The sequence below is a fragment of the Lutra lutra genome, chromosome 4, assembly GCF_902655055.1.
Source record: "Lutra lutra chromosome 4, mLutLut1.2, whole genome shotgun sequence".
NCBI lineage: Eukaryota > Metazoa > Chordata > Mammalia > Carnivora > Mustelidae > Lutra > Lutra lutra.
Window position 1 is genome coordinate 177,884,209 of NC_062281.1, and position 20,615 is coordinate 177,904,823.

At 53.1% G+C, this 20,615-nt stretch overlaps 2 protein-coding genes across 3 annotated transcripts in view; both read right to left on the bottom strand.

The window, feature by feature from the left end:
* Positions 1 to 9,261, bottom strand: SFN (stratifin). Of its 2 annotated transcripts, none has more exons than XM_047724861.1 (2): positions 9,220 to 9,261; positions 1 to 1,241 (listed from the first exon to the last, which is right to left on the bottom strand). In XM_047724861.1, the coding sequence occupies exon 2, from the start codon at positions 1,235 to 1,237 to the stop codon at positions 491 to 493; it is 747 nt and encodes a 248-aa protein (XP_047580817.1). In that variant the 5' UTR covers positions 1,238 to 1,241; positions 9,220 to 9,261; the 3' UTR covers positions 1 to 490. The 2 variants fall into 2 exon arrangements, with proteins under 2 accessions (XP_047580817.1, XP_047580818.1); XM_047724862.1 differs by lacking the exon at positions 9,220 to 9,261 and adding an exon at positions 3,470 to 3,487.
* The window catches only part of ZDHHC18 (zinc finger DHHC-type palmitoyltransferase 18), a 25,087-nt gene continuing 11,841 nt past the window's right edge, over positions 7,370 to 20,615 (bottom strand). The window contains exons 3-8 of the mRNA XM_047724860.1: positions 14,106 to 14,255; positions 12,560 to 12,697; positions 12,390 to 12,438; positions 11,767 to 11,869; positions 10,204 to 10,316; positions 7,370 to 9,319 (exon numbers count right to left, since the gene is read on the bottom strand). Of these exons, the coding sequence (XP_047580816.1) occupies positions 9,202 to 9,319; positions 10,204 to 10,316; positions 11,767 to 11,869; positions 12,390 to 12,438; positions 12,560 to 12,697; positions 14,106 to 14,255 (671 nt within the window). The 3' untranslated portion in view covers positions 7,370 to 9,201. The remainder of the gene's footprint in view (positions 9,320 to 10,203; positions 10,317 to 11,766; positions 11,870 to 12,389; positions 12,439 to 12,559; positions 12,698 to 14,105; positions 14,256 to 20,615) is intronic.

Consider the following 20,615-nt stretch of genomic DNA (forward strand, 5'->3'; position numbering starts at 1 on the left):
GAGTGTCACAGGGGAACTTTATTGAGAGAAAACAGGGTCACACCCAGCAGACATGCTTTCCCTGTCATTCTGGGTCGTACACTCACTCGCTCTCACTCTCTGTCTCTCACACACTCATCTGCCATACAGTCCAGCTCTCAGGCACAAGGGTGGGACACTCCTCAATTCCTAAGTTTCAGAGGCCAACGGGGTGGGAAGGAGGCAGGAGGGGTTAGAGGTGGCCCGGTTGGCGGTGGGGTTTGGAGGAGGGGTGCAGAGAGCAGGGGTGGGTGGGCTGACCCCTGGCGAGGAGCTCCCACAGCTGCAGGCAGAGCGGGACCCCCTGGCTCCAGCTGGCCTCAGCTCTGCTGGTCCCTCTCCTTGGAGCTCTTGTGAGCAGGGTGCAGAGCGTTCGGGGAGAGGGGTCGGGCCTCCCACCCCTACTAGTCCTCTCTGCCACGGTGGGGGTGCTGGGGAGGGCAGGGCGCGGCAGGGAGGGGGCGGGCTTGGCTCAGCTCTGGGGTTCCTCGGGAGCCTCTCCTGCCTCTTCCCCGGCGTTGTCGGCGGTCCACAGCGTCAGGTTGTCTCGCAGCAGCTGCATGATGAGGGTGCTGTCTTTGTAGGAGTCCTCGCTGAGGGTGTGCAGGTCAGCCATGGCCTCGTCGAAGGTGGTCTTGGCCAGTGAGATGGCCTCCTCGGGGCTGTTGGCGATCTCATAGTGGAAGACTGAAAAGTTCAGGGCCAGTCCCAGGCGGATGGGGTTGGTGGGTGGCATCTCCTTCTTGCTGATGTCCATGGCCTCCTGGTAGGCCGACCGGGCTGAGTCAATGATGCGCTTCTTGTCATCACCGGTGGCCACCTCAGCCAGGTAGCGGTAGTAGTCGCCCTTCATTTTCAGGTAGAACACCCGACTTTCGGCATCACCTGCCTCCTTGATGAGGTGGGTGTCCAGCAGGCCCAGCACTGTGTCACACACGCCCCGGAGCTCAGTCTCCACCTTCTCCCGGTACTCTCGCACCTCAGGGCCCTTCTCTTCCGAGCCCTCTTCGTTGCCTTTCTGCTCGATACTGGACAGGACCCTCCAGGCAGCCCTCTGGCCACCCACCACATTCTTGTAGGCCACTGACAGCAGGTTTCGCTCCTCGCAGGATAGCTCCTCACCCTTTTCCACGGCGCTCTTCATGAAGGCTGCCATGTCCTCATAGCGTTCAGCCTGCTCTGCCAACTTGGCCTTCTGGATCAGACTGGCTCTCTCCATGGCTCTGGCGACAGACAGACAGGCAGGCGGCGGGCTAACTGACTGCCTTGAAACCAACGCGGAATTCTGAGCCTCCCCTGCTCTCTGCCTGCCTTTTGGCCCCAGAGAAGGGTGGGGAGGGACAGAGGGCGGGGCTGGGGCCCAGGACCTGCCTCCCTCTCCTTTTCTCCCCACACCCTTTCCGGCTCATCCTTAAAGGTAAAAGGCTGGGCTATGGGGTGAGTCACAGGGGCAGTTGGCGGTAGAAATCGGCAGGGCGTTGGCCCCACCTGCACAGATACCTTTCCGGGCTCCAGGCTGCCCCCTCTTGTTCAGGGCTTCGATTACATGAATGCCCACAGAGCTGCCCCAGTTTCTCAAATCAGATCCTCCTTCATGGTGTTCTTCCAGGGGCCAAGGATGGCTTCAACCAACTGGCTGCCTCAGCCTAGCTAGAGCCCATGCACCCAATAGGACGGGTTCTTAATCCTACCAGGTACATTTCCCACCTTGGTTCAGGTGAGATAATTGTGTTTAGGTAGGGCTGCAGTTTCCCAAGCACCTTCACATCCATGATTGAATTTATTCCCTACCATGTTTCTGTGAGACACACTGACTATTACTCCCACTTTAGAGATGGGAATGCTGAGGGATGAGATTTGCTCAGGGTCACACAGCTACTAAGCCCCCTGCATCCTACTTCCTTCCTTTGGCTTCTCCTGTCAAAGCCTCTGCCTTATGAGGTCCAGGCTGTATTTAGAAGTGAGATCCAGGCTTCTTCCGGAGTCTGCCTGAAGTGATTCTATCCCCTGGTCATCACTCCCCCTCAGGGTTCCCTCTGAGTTCCCAGGATGCACAGGTGGCATGGCTCAGGGTGCCACTTAATGAAGTGTTTAACGAGCGGGCCCTGACGCTCCAGCCCAGCCTTTGTAATTAGTCACCCAGTAGGTTTGTTGGACACCTTCCCCATCACAGCACAATTTTCCCTTTCAAGTTGGTAGCCTGTTGCCACTTGTTTGAGGACCTACCCTCTGGCTCTCCACGCCAGGTCACCTACCTCCTCCAAGCTGCCTGCCATCATGTATCAGTGGGGCTCACACAGGGTGGGGGCCCAGCTTTCCTGCCTGACTCAGCCTGTCCTCTGTCAAAGACTGGGAAGCAGGCCACTTGGGTGCTCAGCCCACTTTGGATCCCCAGCGGGGGACGCTAGCACCTGGGGAGAGAGGACCGAGATAAAGAAGGTGGTGGTGACACATACCATTTTGTTTTATGGGGTAGCAGTCCCAGGTGAGTGCTGCCTCCCCCAGCCTGCCTCTTAGAAATTTCCCTGTCCCTTCCCTTTGACTGTAGCCCTCCCTTTGGCCCCTGGCAGAGGCCTCAGAGATGGGATGCTTCTCTCTTGCCAACCTTCTGTCCCTGTTTGCTGGGATGCTGTTCTCATTCAGCCAGGAGTTCCACCTGAAGGTGTCGGCACCCTGCCCATGAGGGTAGGTTCCTCCTTATCTGCCCTACCCTTAGCCAAAGCTCAGATGGGGCTCAAGGGTGGGGCTTCCCTCACTGGGATCCAGCCAGCTTAATCTGGGTGCCAGGGCCATTTCACAGGTCTCTCTCTCCCTGGTTCCTCTTGGTTGGAGCCTCAATGCCCACCTTCCCCTCCTGGAGGGAGGCTTAGGCCAGAACTCTGAGGGCCAAAGAGGAGATCTGCCTCTTTGAAGGAAAAGTAGCAGCATGCCTAGGCAGATACTACAGGTTTTCCAAGGAAACAGAAGGGATTTAGGCTTGACATCTCTAAGGCTTTGCTCAGATGGGATCACCCACACAGAAAATGATGGAAAGGAAATGCATTAAAGTACTAATTTAATAGAGCATATCTTTAGGTAGGAGTATTCCAAGTGATTTTTTTTCCTTTTGATTTTCCTATTTTCTTCAATGGTAGATGTGTATTATTTTTCTGTAAGAGCTATAATAGCCTAGTATCTTTGGAATCAGATCGCCTGGGTTTAATTTTTAGAAGCTGTATGGCCTTGGACAAGTGACCTAACCTCTGTAAGCCTCTGTCTTCCTAAGTGTAAAAGGGGGTTTGTTGTGAAGATTAAATAAGTTGATGGAAAAGCACTTAGTAGAGTGAATGGTAACTGTTATTATCCTATGAAAAAAATCCAACCAATCTCATTATTATAACCACATACCCTCAAAGCACTAACATGGGGCTGGGTTCTGTGAAATGACACAGGATCCCCAACTAAGTCTTACCTGAGGACTGGACCCTCCTCAGTTGAGTGTCCTTAGGAGAAGAAAGACAGATGAATGGTCAGATGTGCTCACTCAGCACTGCCTCCTCCCTCTCCAGCAGACATTCCTCTGGCCTACACAGGCCTGAGGCCCTCAAGGACCTTCCTTTGTACTAGTCATCCAGCTCAGGCTTTCCCAAGTCCTGGGGGAAAGCTAGAGATCCCAGAGCACCAGAAACCTGGAAGGCAGGGCCTGGCAGGCCTAGGAATTTTGGAGGTGCTCTGTTTCTAGGAAGGCAGCATTCCCTTCCTGTCACTCAAGCCAGGAGATGTGGTGGTGAAGACCACAAGCTCCATGCCCTCAGCACAGCCAGAAGAGAGAAGAGTGAAAGGAAGCCTCTTCACTCCTCCTCCCTTCACCTGTCGAAGCTTAGGGGTGAATCTGGGAGCCAGGGTACCTCCTGCCCGCTCTAGTCTGTTGATCCTGACTCAGTTCCTGTCTCAGACACCTCCCTTTGCCTCCAGGCCTCTGTTTCCCAAGTCCAGGAGCCCAGGCAGGCAGGAGACGGCAGGCCCTGGCAGGGTACAGAGCTCCACCGTCAGCAGCCTGAGTCAGCAGGACAGGAGTCGGGGCTGTGGCTCAAGGGGCTTTCCTCATCCTGCCCGCTCTCCTCCATATAGCATCCATCCCCATGGCATGTTCAAGAGGCAAGCAATAATCACAGGCTTATGACAGAGAAGGCAGCAGCCAGTTGCTATCTAGCTCCACTGAGAACAGACAGGACTCTGAGTACAGCAGGAGGGAGTGATTAGAATCCAGAAAAGGTCTTCCTATGAAATTTCTTCCAGTCTTGGAATGATCAAATTAAACAAGTGACTGGAGGGAGGTATGACACTTCTCCCCCTGGTTAGTTGTAAACAAGACAAGTCAGTTATCCAGTCAAGGGTTCACTCTAGTAGTTGCCTTTGGGAGGGAATATTAGATTACTTTTAAGTGACTCAACTATCCTGAGTCTTAATCTCCTCAAGGCACTGTTTAGTGTATCCCACATCTAGACCAGTCCAGTCTAGGTCACAGTGTGGAGTTGGTGGAAAGAGAAGGGAATGTCGGGCTGTGGGACTGCATCCCAACTCTGTTTTAAGGACTTTCGGGAGAAGGGAAGGTCCCATCTTGCCTCTAAGCCTCAGTTTCCCCATCAGTACAAGGAGGCCAGCACAGATCACCTCTAAGCCCTCTGATGGCCGTGAATAACAGCTTCTAATTGGGTTCCTCCCTCTGAGAGGCCCTAATCCTGAAGGAGCTCTAGTCATTCCTTGGGTAGTGTAGAGGGGTCAGAGGTTAGGGCAGAGATTGGGTTCAAATCCTCGATTTGCTGCCTTATCAGCGGGAGACCCTGCACAACTCCTGTGCCTTCCTTGTGCCTCAGTTCCCTCATCTGTAAAAAAAAATGCTGACATCACCTTCCTCATAGGTTTAGGTAAAAAAAATGGGCCTGGCACTCGGTTAGCGCTTGCTAAATGGCTGCGGTAATTATTTTCTAGCTCTTGGCATACGGTGTGCGTATCTCAATGTGGGGCAGCAGCTGGGGGGAAGGGAAGGTTCCATGAGATTGTTAACCTGGGCTGGGTTCAGTGCAAGGGGTGACAGTCCCTGCTTGGGTTGGCACTGTTCAGAGTTGAGGTCACATAAGGCTTGAAGGCCTCTGGCACTGAGACCAGTTCTAGAAGAGCAGACTGAAGAGGACATTGGCTACTCTTCCCGTGTCACTTCTGGCTTTACTGTGCTTCTTCTTTTAAATCTCCAGGAAGGGGAGGTGGGGCACAGAGGTGGCTCAGTAGGTTGAGTGACTGATTCTTGGTTTCCTCTTAGGTCATGACCTCCCTGCATCTGGCTCCGTGCTCAGCGGGGACTCAGTGTGAAGAATCTCTCCCTCTGCCCCTCCCCCCCCACCCCCTGATAAATCACTCACTCTTTAAATCTCGGAATGGCACTAACCAACTAGAACAAAGCTGGCAGTGAGGGTAAGCCAGACCTTCCGCGCACTCATCACAGGCCTCACCCCCAGACCCCAGAGTAAAGGTGGCACCAGACACCCAAGGATATGGCAAGAAGAGGGAAATCTTTATTTCGGTTAAAAAAGGTACAGGACAGCAGACAAGCGGCCCCCAGCCATGGACTGGGCAGATTTCCGGGGCCCAGCCCAGCTCCCTTGAGGTCCTCTGAAGAACGCCGGGCTGTCAGAGCTGGCTAGCTCAGGCCCTCAGCGCCTGGGGCAAAGGGAACAAGCGTCCTCCTTGCATCTTACCTACTCAGGGTAGTGGGGATGGAGGGGCCGTGGGAACAGCGTCAAACCGGTTGTGCTTAGAACAGTCACCAAACTTGTTCAGCAGCGTCCTCAACCAACACCCCAGAGGCTCTTGAAGAAACCTGCTCGGCCCCACTACAGCTATGCCTGATTCTGGAAGGGGGCAGGCTGTAAGGCCGGATTCCTGAAAATTCTCGACACCTTACAGATCTGGGGAAGGGGACTCGAAGTGGAAGGGGGGCAAGTTTCAGCATAGTATTGTATCATTGTGCTGACAGCTGCGATATGGCTTTCTACACTCTGGCTGGCATGGAGTGGGGGTGGGGGCCAAGAGGCCGGCCCCTGCCCCCTGTTGTGGGGGGGGCAGCTCTGGAGAGCACACGTGTGGGGTAGGCTTGGGGGCAGACCCTGTAGGCACAGACGGTGGCAGATGGGCCACAGGTTAGGCAGGTGGAGGGGCCGGGTGCCTGGCTCCCCTCAGGCCGCTCCTGGAGAGGCAGAGAGCAGCGGTCCTCAGGAGGTCCTTAAGCCCCCGCACACACTGGAGATCCCAGCAGGACAGCAAAGAAGGAGAAGAGAGAGGGTTAGCGGGCTCGCGAGGACAGGGCAGGGGGCCTGCAGCGTTGCTGGCGGGGACAGGTGCTACCCCAGCACCTGCCTCTTCCCCACAGAAGGGCCGAGGCTTGGGCGGCAGGCAACGAAGCAGGAGAGAGCTCAGCAGGGACAGAAAGCCAGGACACAAGTGTTAGTGACTGAGGGCTCCTGCACACCAGGACAGCATCAGGACAGGCCCCAGCACCTCAGAGCAGGAAGGCCACCCTCTCCCCAACCTCACCCTTCACCTCCTGCTCCAGTGGGAGAGCGGCTCTGCATGAAGCTACTTCCTCAGTCCAGAGCTGGGCTGGGCTCTTAGCCCCGCCCTCAGGCCCGGATCCTTCTGTTTAGGGGGAAGCCCTGGCGGCCCTACCACCGCCAGCACACGCACCACACCACACACCAGACAGATGAATGGGCTCCACGGGGTTGGCGAGGCATGCGATGAGGATGAGATGGTGTGTGAGGGGAGCGGGCAGTGCTGGCTGACGGGGGAGGTACGCTCTTACCAGCTAACCCTCTGCAAAGAGGCCTGTTAGCTCCCCTCAGGCTGTGCAGGAGATGGCAAAATCCTGACAGGTGTCCTCCTGGGGGAGATACCAGAGAGGCGGGCCGGAGTTATGAGTTGTCTGTCTGGGCCCTGCTGCCCAGGTGGGGCTGGGGGCCGGGGAGGCTCTGACTCACAAACTGGAAACTACGGTCTCAGAAACGTTTTCTTAGCTGGGCAGTCCCTGGGGATCAGAGTGAAAACACAGCAAGGAAAAAGAACTTGGGAGTCTCCAAGTCCCCGAGGCAGGGGAAAAACGGAGGGGACAAGGAGGGGCCAGGATGGCCTCTTCTTCCATGCCTATGGGGACCTCGCCCCCTTGCTCCACCTTGAGCAGGCAGACTCAGCCAGGAGAGGAGCACGTGAGCTGTATCTCTGGGCTTCTGCCTTCTGCCTCCCCAGGAAAGACCGAGTTTGGCTGCCAGTTGGAGCCTCAGCAAAGAAAGAGCAAACAAAAACCAAACCAAAGCAAATCAACTCTTAAAAACAAAAATTTTATTACAAGCAGGAACAAAGAATACTGGCTTAAATAAAAGGCACGTGGGAGTCCCCTCCTCTAGCCAGCTCCCTCCCCACTGTAGCCTGGCCAGGGTCCTGACACTAGGGGACCAGAGGAGGGGACCCTCTGGGGTTGCCATTTCTCAGCTGCCTGTGACCCATTAGCCTTTGCAGCAAGGAAGGGCAAGACGCGAGGACTTCCTCATCGGTTTCCAAGGGCTTCGGGCCACCTGAAGGGCCAAGGAGGGGGTGGGACAATTTCCTATCTATTTCGACAAAAAGCTATAATTTCCAGCAGAGAAGAGACATCCTTTGAGCTTCTGACCCAGATTTAGGCCAAACTTCACTTGCCTCTTGGACCACCCTGCTCTTTCCTCCCTTTTCTCTAGACGGGGTCCTCCAGTTGGCAGAGACTCCCTGTCTTCTGGCACTGGCACTAGGTCCCATACTCAGAGCCCAGAGGAGGGAGTGTGGCTTATAGAACGGCAGCCGCTCCCCATAGCCATTACCCCATCCACCACGCCCAGCCTCAGCCTGTCTGGGCAGGTCCCAGGCTTCCTAATGTCCGAAGAGGAAGCAAAGACAGGAGGAAGGGGGCTGAGTTTCGGCGGGAACCCAGGGGGCTCCTGTGATCAAGGCACGGGATCCCTGCGGCCTCCGGCTCAGGGCTCAGGCGGCTCCTGCTGCTGCTGGCTGACACCGGAGGAGGATGGTGGGGAGAGGGGCAGCCTAGGGGATGTAGGGAAGTGGGAGCCAGCCACACTCGTACAAGAGCACATGCGAACACACACACACACACTCACACTCACACATTCACAGCCAGAAGTTCTCTTATAAATTTATTAAAACCAACTTGCCTTCTGATAATCCTTAACCTGGCACTACACAGATAGCAACGTGGCTGACTTTTTTCTTCTTCCGTTTAAAAAAATGCTACGTAGAAAAGAGGTCTATAAAATTGTGCAAAATACCCAGCATTAATAAACCCATTTCAAGTATTGCCAGCATGAGTACAACCGCCCAGTCCAAGAACTGACTTGGGAGAGAGATGGGGGGCCAGACTGGGATCTCTTAGAGAAACCCGCCATGGGTAGTGAGAGGTCAAGGCCCCCAGTTCCTAGCGTGCGGCCCAGGACCATGCAGGAGCTGAGGTTTTGGGTACCTGGCTGGCTGGTGTCGCTTCCTCTGACACAGGCTGTAGCCCACCTGCCCCCACCTCTGCCCTTTCTATCTGTACCCCCAGTTCTATCCTATTGGCCAACTCCATTCAGAAAACAAGAACAAAAATAGAAGAAAGAACAATGATCATCACAGAAGGAATGAAGGAGCCCATACACCACAGCAGCCCACAGAGGAGGCATCTTCTATAGCCTGCTGTCCAGAGCAGAATGCTCCTGGGTCCCGCTTCACCCCCAGGCCCCGGGCTGAGCAGAGCCCAGCAGCGCCCCCACCTGGGAGGTATCGCACTCAGTCGGCTCCCTCACTCACTAGAGGCTTGCTCTGGCACAGCCAGAGACTTGGCAACGTCCCCTCGCAGCCTCAGGGTCCCTGGCCTCTCTCTCCTGTCACTCCTGCCACTAATCAGCTGGGGGGCATCTCGGGCCCAAGGCTGTGGGAACTTGGGTTTGGGGAGCAGAGGGTACAGCCATGGAAGTGTGGGGAAAGCCACGCAGGGTGGGAAATAAATACGAGAGTCTTTGGCAGCTCTGCTTCCCTTGGGTGGAATGGGGAGGGTCCCGGCAGGTGTGGAGGGCGGCAGGTGAGTGCGGAGGGGTGGACAGGCCAGCAGGTGGCGAGTATGAGCCCAGGTCAGGGGTGGCCTCCTACCATGCTGGCGTCGGGCTTGGCTCCACAGGCTGGCTCATCGCTCCTGATGGGCGAGGGCAACACGGTGTCGGGCTCCACAAATCCCCTTCGGTCAATCAGGCTTCCAAAACACAAGAGGGGACACGTGAGGGCCCCTGCCCAATACCAGTGATCCAGGCCAGGGGCTGAGTGGCAGAGTCCATTTCCCAGCCAAGGAAAGATCCAGTCCTACAAAGCCTGAGAAAGGGGAGCTGATCTCCAGTTGAGGGTTCAAGACCCTTTCCTTCCAGAAAGGCCCTCTCTGCACTCTGGACACCTGGTTTTGGCCACTGGATTTATACACTCTTCATTCACACTTATACATTCTTCATTCCAAGCGGCCCATTTTGCCATTTGGCTGCCACAGAGCCAGGCTGCGGTGAAGGGGAAGAGCAGGATCAAAGAGTGAGACGCCCACTGTTACTGGCCCTGCCATCGCAAGCATGATAGGAGAAGCGGGCGGGGGGGGGGGTCGGGTGGACAGTGTGTGAAGTCTCCATCCGCAGGGGCCACTGCAACTTAACTCCTGTTCTGGCACTCTGGTGCCCCCTGGTGTGAAGACGGAGGGGCACTGCCCAGTGGGCTTGAGCCACCAGGGCTCTTCCTGCCAGGAGAGACCATGGAGGCCATCAGCACCAGAAGGGAGGGGTTGCTCAAGGGTGGCCAAAACATTTGTTGTGGTGATCCCTGGCGAATAAGATAACCAGGATATCTAATATTCTTTTTCTTAATATTTTACACTTAATTTTTTTTCTACAATGAGCATATGTGATTAACAATCACATAGAATTCTTTTATGTGACAAACGCCTTGAGTGCACTCTGCAGGGAATGGTGGACAGAGGGTTTCTGTGGTGTGAGGAGAGGTCTGCTGCTTCCAGAATCTCTTTGAGAGCTGTGAACTCACAGGGCTGCCCCGCACTGGCCAGGCCAGGCCCTGCGACCTCTCTCTGGCACCCTGGCTTACCTGGGAGGTAGGGGGCCGCAGAGCACAGCACAGCAGTTGGTGATAATACTTTTATGGCTGTAGGGATTGACGGAGGCCTCACCGCCCCTCTTGCTGGACCACGAGCCTTTGATCTGCCGGCAGGAAGGAGGTCTGAGTCAGGTACCTCCTTTTGCTTCCATTTGCTTTCCATTTCCTAGAGGCTGGGAAAAACTGGTGAATTCTGAAGCCAGTTCTGGATAGATTACTGGAGGGAATGTGCCTTTAACCCGGGCTGTTCAGTGAGTGTGGGGGACTGCTGGATGTGGGGGGGCCCTGGCAGAGAGGAAGAAGCCCTAATCAGAATAGAAAACACAGCCCAGCCAGAGAAGTCTCCAAAGGCAACCTTCTGGGTGCAGCCTCTCTTCTCTGGCCAGCCACCCACAAGTGAAGGTCATGCAAGGGGCCAGGGCTCAGGCTGACCTGCCCGCGAACACTGGCCCTGCCGCCGACACACTGATGACCCTGGGCAGGCCACTTCTCTGGATCTCAGTCCTCATTTGAAAAGTAGGGAACTCAGATACCATCAGTGGAGCATTCGATGAAATCCTGCCCGTCTCTAGATTCGCGAAGCCAGCTATCAAAGGCCCCGGGGAGTTTAGCAAGGAAGGATACCTGCTTGGCTTTAACCCAGAGTTTTCCAAACTTATTTGTCCATCACACATCTTTCCACTTAACCCCTAGGAACATGCCGAAGATCTAGAGACTGCCTCGGGAGATGCTGGCTGAGGTCATTTCTGCTTGGTACCAGTCACCCAGCACACGATCCCCCAACAGGAGTGCTCAGTTTTATTTCCCAGAATGAGAGGCTGAGGAGAAAAAATGTACTTTCTGTTGGTCACAGGCCTCTGAGCAGTATGTGATGGAGGCCTGGGCACAGATGCTCTCGTTTGCTTTCTTACTGTTTGCGAGACCAGGAAGGGGACGTCAGGGCCAGCCCAGGGCTAGGCATATAAGGGGTGCTCAAACAATGCTTGCTGGTGGAGATCTGCAAGACAGCCTCATGGTCCTGTCCTCACTGTCCCCCTCAATAAGGGAGCCCCACAGATACCTTGACAACCGTCACAGCTCTTCTGGCTCTAAGGGCAGTGTGGTGGGGGCACAGCAAAGCCCAGCCTTGGCTTCCGGCCATGACCCTGGCTGTGTCCCTTTCCAGCTGTGTGATCTTGGAGCAAGTCACTCAGCCATCAAACGGGAGAAAAGCATCCCTTTTCTTTCTGCCTCAGAGTTGGCAAAAGGAACCCAAAAGAACTGGAAACGGTCACACGCTGGCCAGTGTAATGGCTTACAGGGCAGCACTGCCTCTGGGTTAGCGAGAAAGCCCGTGCCAAGGGCCCGAGGCACGTGGGGGCCTTAGAAGCCTGCATTGGGTCTCCTAGGGCCAAGCCATGGGCACTGGAAGGCAACATCTGGCGGCCTTCCGTCTCCGCCCGTGTGACCCCAGTAGCCCGAGAGTCAGGTGCACTGTGGCCGCCACAGGCCCCCTCACCCTGCCTCCTTCCCAGGACCCTGCCCAGGCATGGGGGTGGCTCCAGCCCTACTCACGTCTTCGTTAGTTGTCAGGTTGGAGGCGACGAGGTAAGTATGAAACCCTGAGAGGCCCAGGATGGACCAGATGGAGAAGAAGCAGATCACCAACTCCAGCACAGTGAGCAGGGTGGTCAAGGACCCACATGGGGACAGGGCTGGGAGCCTCCCTTGAGCCTGGGAGCTGGCCACACCCCGCCTTTCTCCCCTATCCTTCCATGAGCTATTTCCTTAGAAAGAAGGGGAGTTTGTAACCTTCCTGTCCACTCACTACTTCTCAGCAGGATCACCTCCTGGTCCCTATGGAGGGCTTGGGAGCCCCTTTAAGGGCAGAATGGGTGATGGATAGCAGAGGGAAATGAGGATTCCAGGCACCAAGAAACCCACACAGGACACAGTCCAGGGAGCTTGGTGTCTTAAGGGAAGATAGGGACTGTGGCTCCTGAGAGTTCTCGGCCACCCCAGCCCCCTGATCAGGCCACTGAGGATCAGTTCTAGCCTGGGCGGGAGCAGAAGCAACTGGGACAGCAGATTATTCTTGAGGACAAGCACTGGCTCTACACCATTCCCCTCTGTTTCCAGGAGGTGTGGGGACCCACCCCAGTGAGAGGGCCTTGTTCCCACCAGCTGACAAAGGATATCTTGCTGGTGTCTCCTTCAGAGTGGAGAGGAAGTTGCTTCCCTGAGAGCCTGGGGAAGAAAAAAACAGGACAGGGCACAGCTCAGAGAGATGGTGACCACAGCCCCTTGACTTGGCCGAGCTTGCCGGCCCGCCCCTCCCTTCTCCCTCCCACTTCCAGCCCCCACTCACGCAGCGTCAGGTGGGTGACCACACAGGCGAAGATGAAGGCCGTCAGGAATGAGAGGGAGAGAATAAACGCATAGAAGAAGCGGTAGTTCCGTCTCCCTACACAGTTGCCCACCCAGGGACAGTGATGGTCAAACCGTTCTGGAAAAGGGCCAGGGGAGATCGGTTAGTGTGCCTGGCCCGCAACCGGCACAGGTGCTTAGAGGCCGCCCGCCACAGCTGGGGTTTTCCTCCTCCCGACTCTCTCTGCACCAGGTCCTTGGACACCCCCCACTTCTGGACCTTTCTGCACAGGTTCCTAGTGCCCCACATTCTTGGTCTCTTCACCTGGTTAAGCTGCATGTCTCATATCATGGATATCATGTCTCAGCTACAAAGCCACTTCCTTACGAAAGCCTCCTCTGATCCCAGACGGGGGAGGGCTCTGTTATCCTCCCCGTGACTTATTTTTTGCAGCTCTTAGCCCGTGTGTTTTCATACTTATTTATAATAAGTGGCCTGCCCAAGGACCCCTGCTCGACTGTAGACTCCATGAGGGGGCCTGTTTTGGCCTCACACTGAGCTGATCCCCAGGGTCCAGCAGTGCCTGGTACAAAGATCCACAAAAAAGTACTTGTTGCCTGGCCTATGACCCTGGCCACATGGACCAATGATCCCCATTCCTTGTTCTAGAACTAGAGGCCCAGGGAGGGGCCGGCCTACTCTGTCACTTGTGGCAGGCTGGCATGAGAGGCTCGAGCAGAGGGCTGAGCTCACACCAGCTCACTATGTCCCCAGGGGCAGGGGATCACGCCCAGACTGGTAAGGAAAGTCCTCTGTGAGAATATGAATGACAAGCCCACTGCAGGCCTCACACCAGGGCCAGCACTCTTCACAGGGGGTGGGTGGGGCGGATTCTCGGGGATGAGTAACGCTCACTGAGTCACCCCCTCCCCGCCTACCGTCATGGGTGTTCCCTGCTGTTCCGTCACTTGGGGAGTGCTGAGCTAATGTGAGGAGCTCACTGCCTAGGGACTGTGCAGAGTCACCATGGCTCAGCTTGCCTGGGTCCTCCTGCATAGCATTTCCCTTATGACAGCCTCCCAGGGGCACACCCTCAGTCCTTGTCAGGGCCGCTGGGCCTCTGACGGGCACAGAGACCAGACAAAACAGCCTCTGGTTCCCCAGCAACGACTGCAGTAGTGGGTCAGGAGTTTCCAATCCTGGCTCAGCCTCTCCACCTTATCAGCTCGAACTCTGTTCCCAGATTCTTGTCCCTCCCAGACCCTGGGAATCAGATCAAAGTCATGTGGAATCGCTGGCCCTAGGCCACGGGATAGCAAACCACTCTCTTTCTGGCAGAATCTTGGGGGATTCCAGGAATCTACCAATCCTGGGCCGAAGCCAAGATACCACTGGTCACACTCTGCGCCTCTCCCTACAGCCCCTCCTTAGTCAGGGCAAATCTGGGTGCACCAGACTTCCTGCCCACCTCTGGATGATTCAGACACAGCCCCACCCCCGAGAGCGACTCCCCTGTCTCCAGGGCTCCCTGCTGCCTCCCACTTACCCACACAGTTGTCACAGACACTGCAGTGTGAGGTCCGGGGTGGCCGAAACATCTTGCAGGTGAAGCAATACTTCAACTTGACCATCTGCCCGTTGATCATCACCTCCCGGGTCCGAGGTGGTGGCCGGTACGTGGAACTGCCTGTGTTATCTGAGGATGGGAGGAGAGGAAGATGGGGGATGTTCAAGCCTGGATCCAGGAGCGCCAGCTCGGGGGGGTGGGGGTGGGTAAGCCGCTGTTGCCTCGCAGGGACAAGAGAAGCCTTAGGGAAACCACTTCCTGGGAACAAGCCACTGGGATAAAATGCGGGCCCAAGGCAGGGACAGATACTAAGATCCACAACCACCTGCCGCAAGCAGCTGTGTGCCAAGCCCCGTGCTAAAGCTTTACACACTGGCTCTCACAGTGCTGGGTTTACACTACTTTGAGAAGGAGCCCTGGGAAGACTTAGGGATATTAGAAATTTGGGAACTATTAATTTTTCTAGCTGTCATAAAGGAATTGTGGCCATGTGGGAGGCTGTCTCTAGATTTTGAAGATACCTGTTGAAGTATTTATGGATAAAGTGTCTATAATGTCTATGATTTACTATGAAATGCCTTAATAAGAATCATTAAGGGGGCGCCTGGGTGGCTCAGTGGGTTAAGCCTCTGCCTTCGGCTCAGGTCATGATCTCAGGGTCCTGGGATCGAGCCCCGCATCGGGCTCTCTGCTCAGCGGGGAGCCTGCTTCCCCCCTCTCTCTGCCTGCCTCTCTGCCTCCTTGTGATCTCTCTCTCTCTCTCTCTCTCTGTGTGTCAAATAAATAAATAAATAAATAATCTTTAAAAAAAAAAAAAAGAATCATTAAGTACAGGGGCACCTGGCTGGCTCAGTCAGAAGGGCATGTGACTCTTGATCTCAGGACTGTGAGTTCTAGCCCCATGGCAGGTATAGAGATTACTTAAAAATCTTTAAAAAAAAAAATCTTTAAAAAAATTAAAGAAAAAATAATTCTTAAGTATATGTGATACAAATAAGAGACACTAAGAACAACTATTGAATCTAGATGGTGAACATGTAGAAATTCATTGTATTTCCCACTTTTCTGTATGTTTGAAATTTTTCATAATAATTTTAAGAGGTAATGAAATGCAGAAATATATTGTATTCATGGGTTAAAAAACTCAGCATTAGAAAAGGATTTATTCTCCCTAAATCAACCTGTACATTTACATAATGCCAGTCAAAAATCCCAGTATGTTTTTTGGGGTGGAGGGGAATGAAACTGACAAATTCAATCTAAAATTTATACAGAAATGCAAAGAACAAAGAATAGCCAAGGCATTCCTGAAGGGAAAAGCTAAAGGACCTACATGACTAGATATCAAGACTAATGATACGGGGCGCCTGGGTGGCTCAGTGGGTTAAGCCTCTGCCTTCAGCTCAGGTCATGATCCCAGGGTCCTGGGAACGAGCCCCACATGGGGCTCTCTGCTCAGCAGGGAGCCTACTTCCTCCTCTCTCTCTGCCTGCCTCTCTGCCTACTCGTGATCTCTGTCAAATAAATAAATAAAATCTAAAAAAAAAAAAGAAATGCTGATCAACAAAACAGAAAAGAGAATCCAGAAACAGACCCGACATGTAAATGATCAAGGGGTTCATGTCAACACCACAGTCACAGTGACATGAAGGAAGATGGTTTTCTCCCAACAAACAGGGCTAAGTCCACTGTGTATACACAGATGGGGAAAAATGTTTCTGTAACCCCATTTCCCACCAAATGCAAATTCAATTTCAGATTGTCATTCCAAATGCAAAAGTTCTGGATTAAAAATAATAAGAGAACAACTTCATGACTCTGGAGTAGACAAAGATTTCTGAAACTAAGGGGCAAATCATAAAAGAGCGATCTGATATAATTGCACTACGTCAAAATTAAGATCTTGTGTTTGGGGCACCTGGCTGGCTCAATTGGTGGAGAGTACAATACTTGATCTCGGGGTTGTGAATTCAAGCCCTGTGTTGGGTGTAGAGATTACATTAAAAAAAAAAGAACTTCTCTACAGGATGCCTGGGTGGCTCAATCTGTTAAGTGTCTGCCTTCAGTTCAGGTCATGATCCCAGGGCCCTGGGAGCGAGTCCCACATCGGGATCCTTGCAGGGAGCCCACTTGTGTGCACACACTCTCTCTCTCTGACAAATAAATAAAATCTTAAAAAAAAAAAAAAAAGAACTTCCATTCATCTTAAAGAAGATTGATTAAAAGATTGATTGATTAAAAGAAGATTGATTAAAAGAATGAAAAAGTGACCTTTAGAGCAGAATCATATTTACAATATGCTTATCTGACCATGGACAAAGGATTTGTAACCAGAATATAAAAGAATTCCTATAAGTCAGTAAGAAAGAGCTCAGAATACTCAATTCAAATGTGCACAAAAGATTCAAACAGGCATTTATAAAAGAAGCTATCCAATGGCTAAGAAGCATTTGAAAAGGTGTTCATGCTCATTAGTCATCAGAGACATGCAAATAAAAACCATCATATGTTTTTTATACACATGTACCAGAATGTCTACAATGAAAGAAAAACATTTAAAAATCAAGTATTGGCAAAAATGTAAAGCAACTAGAAATTTCATATAACCACTTCGGAAACCTATTTGGCATCAACCACTGAAATTCAACATAGGCACCCCCAGCAAGTCCACTCTGAGGTATCTCCCCAACAGGAAATGTGCATGATTTTTTTTAAAAGAAATTTGTAAGTACACTCTATGCTCAACGTGTGGCTCAAACTCACAGCCTCGAGATCGAGAATCGCGTGCCCTGAGCCAGCCAGGCACCCTGAAATGTGCATGATTTGATGTGCCCCGAAAGATGTACAGGGATGTTCACAGCAACACTCCTATAAAAGCCAAAACCTGGACCTGCCCAGAGGCCCATCAATAGTGGAACAGATTAACAAAATGTAGTATATTCACACAACAGAGTTCTAGACAGCAAAGAATGAACGATCGTCAACCACACAGAGAATACTTACGTATCTCATAAATGTTGTGTAAAGTGAAGAAACCACACACGTAAGAACACAAAATGTTCAAAAACAACTGAAAGTAATCTACAGTGGTAGAAGTCAGAATCACGGTCACTCCTGGAGGGGCGATACTGACCAGAAAGAGGAACAAGGGGGCTTGTGGGACGCCGCTCATACAGTGTTTCTTGATCTGGGTGCCGATTACATGGGTGTGTTCCGTTTGTGAACATTCAACAGACAGAACACTTGGGATTTGTACACGTCTTGTAAGCCCATTACACTTTAGGGAAAACGTATCAAAAAGAAAGGTTTAAGTAACTTGTCTGAGGTCACAAAGCTCAGATGCTGGGAAGCAGGAATCCGAACCCTGCTCCGCCATAGGCAAAAGCCCACAATTCTACCCACTGAGCCTCTTGGTCCCCCAGGCCTCAAAGGACCAAAGTCCTCAAAGCAGTGGCTCCTTCCTGGACAGAATTTTGAGAGTCCGTGAGGCTGCCTGTGATCCCGAGCCCTTAGCAACGCTCCCAGCCGCTGCTTCCACCGGATTCACTCCCCAGATGGTACCTCCAGTTTGGCCACGTGCCTCCAACGCTAACTTACGCGCGGGGGCCTACCAGGTGCCAGGCACTATTCCAGGCGCTTGGCAGGCATCAGTGAAGCAAACGGATTTGGGTCTCACATTCCAGTTACCAAACAGACTCTTGCTAGGCTGCTTGCCATCCCCCCAACCACCGCGTGTCTAAAATGGAGCTAAACACCCGAACATTTCTTCTTTAAAACCGGCGCCAGGGTAAAGGGCAGGGGGTGTGAGGATGGTGGACACACTCTGAAAGCTGGTTTTGCTTCTCCTTGGTTATGTGACATGCTGAAGTCAAAGGAATGTCTCTGAACCTCGGTTTTCTCACCTGTAAAATGGAAGCAACAGGTAGAATGGAGCGTGCATCCTGGCCTCACCTCTTACTGGCTGCGTTTCTCCTAATGATATCATTTGCTAGATGTCTGACTGGGTCAATCATTTACTCTCTCTGTGCCTGTTTCTTTGATCACTGAAATGGGGGTAATAATAGTACCCCCGGGGCGCCTGGGTGGCTCAGCGGGTTAAAGCTTCTGCCTTCGGCTCAGGTCATGATCCCAGGGTCCTGGGATCGAGCCCTGCATCAGGCTCTTTGCTCAGCAGGGAGCCTGCTTCCCCCTCTCTCTCTGCCTGCCTCTCTGCCTACTTGTGATCTCTCTCTGTCAAATAAATAAATAAAATCTTAAAAAAAAAAATAGTACCCCCATCATAGGGTTGTTGTGAGGGTTAAATTCGTTAATATACAGGAAGTAGCACAAAGCAAAGACTCACGAAGTGGACAGAATTACGAAGAGAAAGGAAGGAAGACGCAGTGCTTCACTGAGTGCCTACTACGTGCTTAGCACGGTGCATAGTGTCTTCTTGAGCACTGAGAATATCCCAGGAGCTAAGGCTATCATTACCCTCTCCAGGTTACAGTTAAGGAGACCTTTCAGTGAGGCGAAGTGCATACTTGAGGCCACTCCCAGCTAGGAAGTTGGAAGAACCAGGATGTGAACCCAAGTTTCCAAAACTTGGGTTGGAGGTCTTTTTGTACATTTTTAAAAAAGATTTTATTTATTTATTTGACACAGAGATCACAAGTAGGCAGAGAGGTAGGCAGAGAGAGAGAGGGAAGCTGGCTCCCCGCTGAGCAGAGAGCCTGATGCGGGGCTCTATCCCAGGACCCTGGGATCATGACCTGAGCCGAAGGCAGAGGCTTTAACCCACTGAGCCACCCAGGTGCCCCTTTTTTGTACATTTTTAAAGTGTCACATTAAGTGTTATATAATCCTGCCTGGTTCCTTATTTCTGCATGAGCCAAGAGCTGGAAAGAACCTCAAAGAACATATGACACAGTTCCTAGCACAGAGTGGACACTTGATAATGTCCCTTCACTGCCTGCCCCTCTTCTAACCCCTTCAGTTCACAAATGAGAAAACAGGACTAGAGAGGTTAGTGAAGTTGCCCAAGGTCACAGAGCCAGTGAGGGGCAGAGACAGGGAAACTGTTCGGAGACCCTTTGCACACCGTTCCTTCTCCCTTACCCCTTCCTGGCCAGTCGCTAGGTCTCGTCAAGATCTTCCTTCATAGTCTTTCACTCTCCTCCCAGTGCCCAAACCGAGGCCAGGCCCCTATCACCAAACAGCTTCCCCAGAAGGCTCCCTGCTTCTAGCCCCTCTGCCTTCAACCCCCCTTGCACACACCACATTTCTCTAAATTACCCCTTTTGGGTTACAAGCCTTCAATGGCCTCCCACAGAAAGGACAACTTCCTGTCGTGACACTACAGCCCTCCACAGTTGGGCCCGACCTCTGCTCCTGGCTTTTCTCCTACTGCTCTTCTCCCTGAGTCCCTGCAGCCTTGGCTTCCTACCCCTCTTCCAACCAATCCCTGGCCCCTGCCTGCTCCTTGTTCACCAGGACTCTCCTGGTCCCTCTCCAGTCTTCCAGCAGCTTCTCCGAGCACTGCTGCCGTGGGGACTCTTGTGCCTGGCACAGAGCGCCTGCACCCTGCGGGGCTGTGATTGGACAGCAGTGTGTGGTACTGTCTCACCACCTAGACAGCACACCCCCTGAGGGCAGGGATGGGGAATTCACTGGCCCTCCCGGGCCTGTGAACCATGAAGGAGCGGGCACAGAGAGAATAGGCGCTCTGGGCTTGGGCAGGCCTAGGGTTCAAATCCTGACCCTTCCATTCATGAGCTAGTACCATGAGGGAAGTTTGAGGGAAGTTTCAGGACCTCTGTGAGCCTGTGGATGCATCTGAAAAAGCAGACAAGTAACTGCCTAGAAGGCTTATGGAAGGATCAGAAACAGTACCTGGAAAGGAACCGGCACTTGGTGAGTATTTACTAACAGCTGTCCTCAGAGGGGTCACAAGAGACGGGCTCCGGAGTCTGCAAAGCTAGGTTTGGATCATGATTTTGCTACCCACTTGCTACCAAAGGAAGTCCCTTCACCTCCTGGAGCCTCGGTTTCCTCATCCATAAAATGGAGAGAAGACCATCTCCGTCTCACAGGGCCGTGATGAGTGCTCAGTGAGACGGCACAGGACAGCCCTGAGCCCGGCGCTAGAGTCACAGTCCTGCCACACAGTTCATGCAGGGACACTCGAGCATGCAGCATTCTCCAGCCCTTTCCAAAACTCTTGATGCTACTCCAGACCCAACCTGTAACCCTACCCCATGGGCCCCAGGTCCAACTCCCATCCCTGCCCACGGCTGGCTTCCAGGCTCGGACATAAGATCTGGAGCCGGGCAGACACGTGGCCCAACCACAGTCAGCGACGTGAGGTGGGTCAAGCGGCTTCTCTGTGCCCTCAACTCCTAAAAAAGAAAACGGGACATCATCAAACTTACCTCCTAGTGTTGTGAAGGAAGACGAAGCAAGAACTCAGCAAGGGAGCTTATTAGCAAAACATCTAGCACCGGGTCAAAG